Raw genomic sequence first — 3,484 nt, 5'->3', positions numbered from 1 at the left:
GTTTGTGGCAGCCCTATTGTGCTCACAGGCAAAGTTAAAGAAACCCCAGTTATTGTAGAATAACTGCACCGTGAATATTGATTGGGCAGTTATTAAACTACTAAAATATATGTTCTAATCTTGTCTATGGGACAAATCCCAGACGGAGCAGTGAAGGGAAACTGGAATTGTGCAGAACTGTGTGGGAAGGCAAGGACCAGGCTGAGTCATCCAGGACATGGAAAATTAAATTAAAAAATAAGAAGCAACTGCACTTCTGTTTTGTAGCTGAAGACATGCGGAGTTACAAGATTAGAACTTCATGACTCAATGTCAGCATCATCATTATTACTTGGATCGATCTGGTTACTCTTGCCTCACTGATGTAAACGCCAGACGAAATACGACGTGAGCGGTCAGACTGCTGTCGTTTTTAAAACCAGCAGGTATGTAATGTATCCAATTTAATACCAGGTTCTAAATAAAATAAATGTTTTTTTTCCAATATAAAGTTTAGGTTCTAACTAATTGATGTATAACGTGAAGTCTGTAATTTTGACACAAGCTGGAACAGATTTTTACAAAGAGTAAATATTTCCCATTAAATTGGTCATGTTACTAGGACATAAGGGTGTCCAGGGACTCCAGGGGATTAATCGTCAAATTAATCGTTATCGGCTAAACACCACAATTAATCGTGATTAATTTTTTTGCCAACATTGCCCAACCGTAGTGAGTACCCAAACCGAAGTCTTCATAATCGATTTTTAAGAAAATGGTATTGGGACACCCCTAACTCTCAGCTACTACCACCCCAAATTTTTTGCACAATATAAGTAAAACAGATTAGTGCTGCACCGATTAGCCGAAATGACTGATGACGATTATTAGTGGACAGAAAATGTTATTATTGTATTAACACGTTGGAGCTGTGATTATGTTCGTCAGATTGATGCCTCATATATTTTCTTTTTAGTGATGATCACTTCAGCCAAATGTCTGTAATTTTTGTCGATTATAAAACAACGTTACTTATAAGCAGAGATATCGGTTATGCTAATGTTAGCTAATTAAGTGTCATCGTATTAAATCGTTGAATTATATTAATAATTAGAAGCAGAGATATCGGTTATGCTAATGTTAGCTAATTAAGTGTCATCGTATTAAATCGTTGAATTATATTAATTATCCATCCTATCTTGTCTTCTCCCATTTTTTGATGGCCTTATTTGATCGTTTGGACTGCCTGATCCAGCAAGATTTCAAACTATTTTGTTTTCATTTTACACACCTAAATGTCACTTTAAAGTTATTCTTTAGGTTGTTTTTTTTTTAGACTTGCAAAGCTACAGCTACAGCCAGCAGGGCAGGTTAACAGCCCCTGGTGCTGGACAGGTGGCTATTTTGAGTTCATTGCACGTTAGGTCTATGTGTAAAAGACAACTTGCTGTTTAATTTGTATTTAATTTAATTTTTGTAATGATCAAACATTAATTATAGAAATGCATGTGATAAAACTATTAAGCTTAAGTTTTGTGTGTTATTATTTTAATTTTCTATGGCAGGGGTGCCCATTTCCCGAGAGGGCCAAAATGAAAATCTATTCATGGCTGCGGGCCAAATGTAGTAATATAATACATGAAATACAAATACTTTTTTAAGTCCTTTATTTTTAATGATTAAGCAGTGCAATGGCCCTCCTTTGTTTTAGTCTGTGCACTTGGAGAAAGTCTGCCATACGCTCAAGTAGCAAAAGCTCATGGGACATTTCATAAATTGATAAAATATGAGTTTTTGTGGCCTTATAAAGTGTGCTAATCTACATGTGGGGTTAAATCTGATCTAAATATTTCTTGTTGTCATTTCAYGTTTCATGTTTAATCCTAATAAATCAAAGATATGTCATTACATGACTGAAAACTACCTTCACTACAACCCTTTTATATAGTCGTTTGACCAATGGAAATATTGTGTTTCTACATAGGATAACAGGTTACAAGCTTGTAACTTTGGCAACTGTTGGTGGGCCAAATCAAATGGCTTGGCGGGCCAAATTTGGCCCGCGGGCCCCACTTTGGGCTCCTCTGTTCACTGGATAACAGGGTGACAACCTCAGGTGTGTGCTGGAGCTGGAACAGAAGGTGCACTGACTAATTAACTAATATATTAATTTAAAAAAAAATCAACAGATTAGTCAACTATCAAAACAATCATTTGGTGCAGCCCATTTTTGAGTTTGCTACAGCTGATTGGCTGTGACTCTAAAATGAAAAAAAAAAAAATCAAATTACACAAATAGGCGGGCTTTTTGCGACCGGATGCAGGTAGGTGGGTGCACAGGAGAGCCCACCTCCTCCATSGAGGGAGGGGACATGTTGGTTTTAACGTGCAGGTTGGAAAAGATTGCATGTGTGCGACCCCCTCCGCCCCCCTGAGGCCCCCCACCACCATTCTCTGCCCCCCAAAGGAAAATCTACGCAGACAAAAGCAGATTTTAGGTGGTCGAAAAGCCGGTTTCCATGCACGCAGCGGAACACAAAAGCGACGCAGCTCGACGTTTATAAAAGACTTAGGGCCTCTTTGAAAGCCCCCCATTCTCTTTCTGTCTTCATTTCCCTTGCTTTAAATGACGGGTTTGCTCAGTCGGTTGAATTATAAAGAAAGCGCTATTTTTTTTTTACAGTGTTTGTCCTGCACGGACGTCCATCCTTTGACATTCAGCAGTCGGTGCYAGATAAATGCAACACGATTCAGGAAAAAAAACATGAGGATTAATTTAATAATGGGTATAATCCAGCTGGKGGGAAAGGAAAAACCCTCCCTAAAACTTTGCCTCACCTGCCTCGACGTCGCCACAAACATAATATCGTGCCACCGCTATTTTCGTCCAAACCTCCAGCTCTTCAAAATAAATAAATAAATAAATAAATAAATAAACTACAGTGAAGTGCGCCGGACGGAAGGCAAAAAAACTCACCTTTCTCTTCGGCATTTTTACCAACTGTCCTCCACCGAGCTTGGAGAGGAAAACCAGGACGAAGAGGTGTATTTGAGCTACACCTCGAAACACTGACCGGATGAATATCTGAGGAGCACCTTAATGTGTTGATTATATGCACTCCCCCAAAACTCCGAGCCGCCCTCAGCCATTGGTCGAAGGGGCGGGGTCACGCTCATGCGCCCCGGGGACTMCTGATTGGCCGAGCCGGTCTCTGTGTAAATAAAAGGGCGGCGCCCATTGGCCGCGACTCGGCAGAGTGCGCTCTCCGATTGGCTGCGCGCTCTTTGTGCGCCACTAGATGGAGAAGGCTTGAGAGGGAAAAGTGGAGGCAGGCCAAAAGAGCGCGAGCGAGGYCCTGCTCTTTGTGGATGTGGGTGATGTAGGATGAGAAAACGGMGCAGCCTGAATAAAAACACAAAGGGACCAGAAACAACGGGTACAGGCGAGCTCCAGAAAACATGTCGGGTTTTGTTGAGTTTTTTTTTTCCCTCACCCTGCTGTAAA

At 40.7% G+C, this 3,484-nt stretch overlaps 1 protein-coding gene across 2 annotated transcripts in view; it reads right to left on the bottom strand.

Annotated features, from left to right (window-relative positions):
• The window catches only part of LOC106530953 (high mobility group nucleosome-binding domain-containing protein 3), a gene marked incomplete at its 3' end in the record, with an annotated part of 17,248 nt that extends 13,985 nt beyond the window's left edge, over nt 1–3,263 (bottom strand). The window contains 2 exon segments of one of the 2 annotated variants that reach the window (XM_014026689.1): nt 2,818–2,880; nt 2,957–3,263. In XM_014026689.1, coding sequence (XP_013882143.1) covers nt 2,818–2,841 — 24 coding nt within the window. 2 annotated transcript variants of the gene reach the window in all.
• Between the last annotated feature and the right edge of the window lie 221 nt (nt 3,264–3,484).

This window comes from Austrofundulus limnaeus, unplaced genomic scaffold, assembly GCF_001266775.1.
Source record: "Austrofundulus limnaeus strain Quisiro unplaced genomic scaffold, Austrofundulus_limnaeus-1.0 Scaffold581, whole genome shotgun sequence".
NCBI classification, from domain to species: Eukaryota; Metazoa; Chordata; class Actinopteri; order Cyprinodontiformes; family Rivulidae; genus Austrofundulus; species Austrofundulus limnaeus.
The sequence above is the reverse complement of the archived record's forward strand: the minus strand, read 5'-3'. Positions and strand labels throughout refer to the sequence as shown.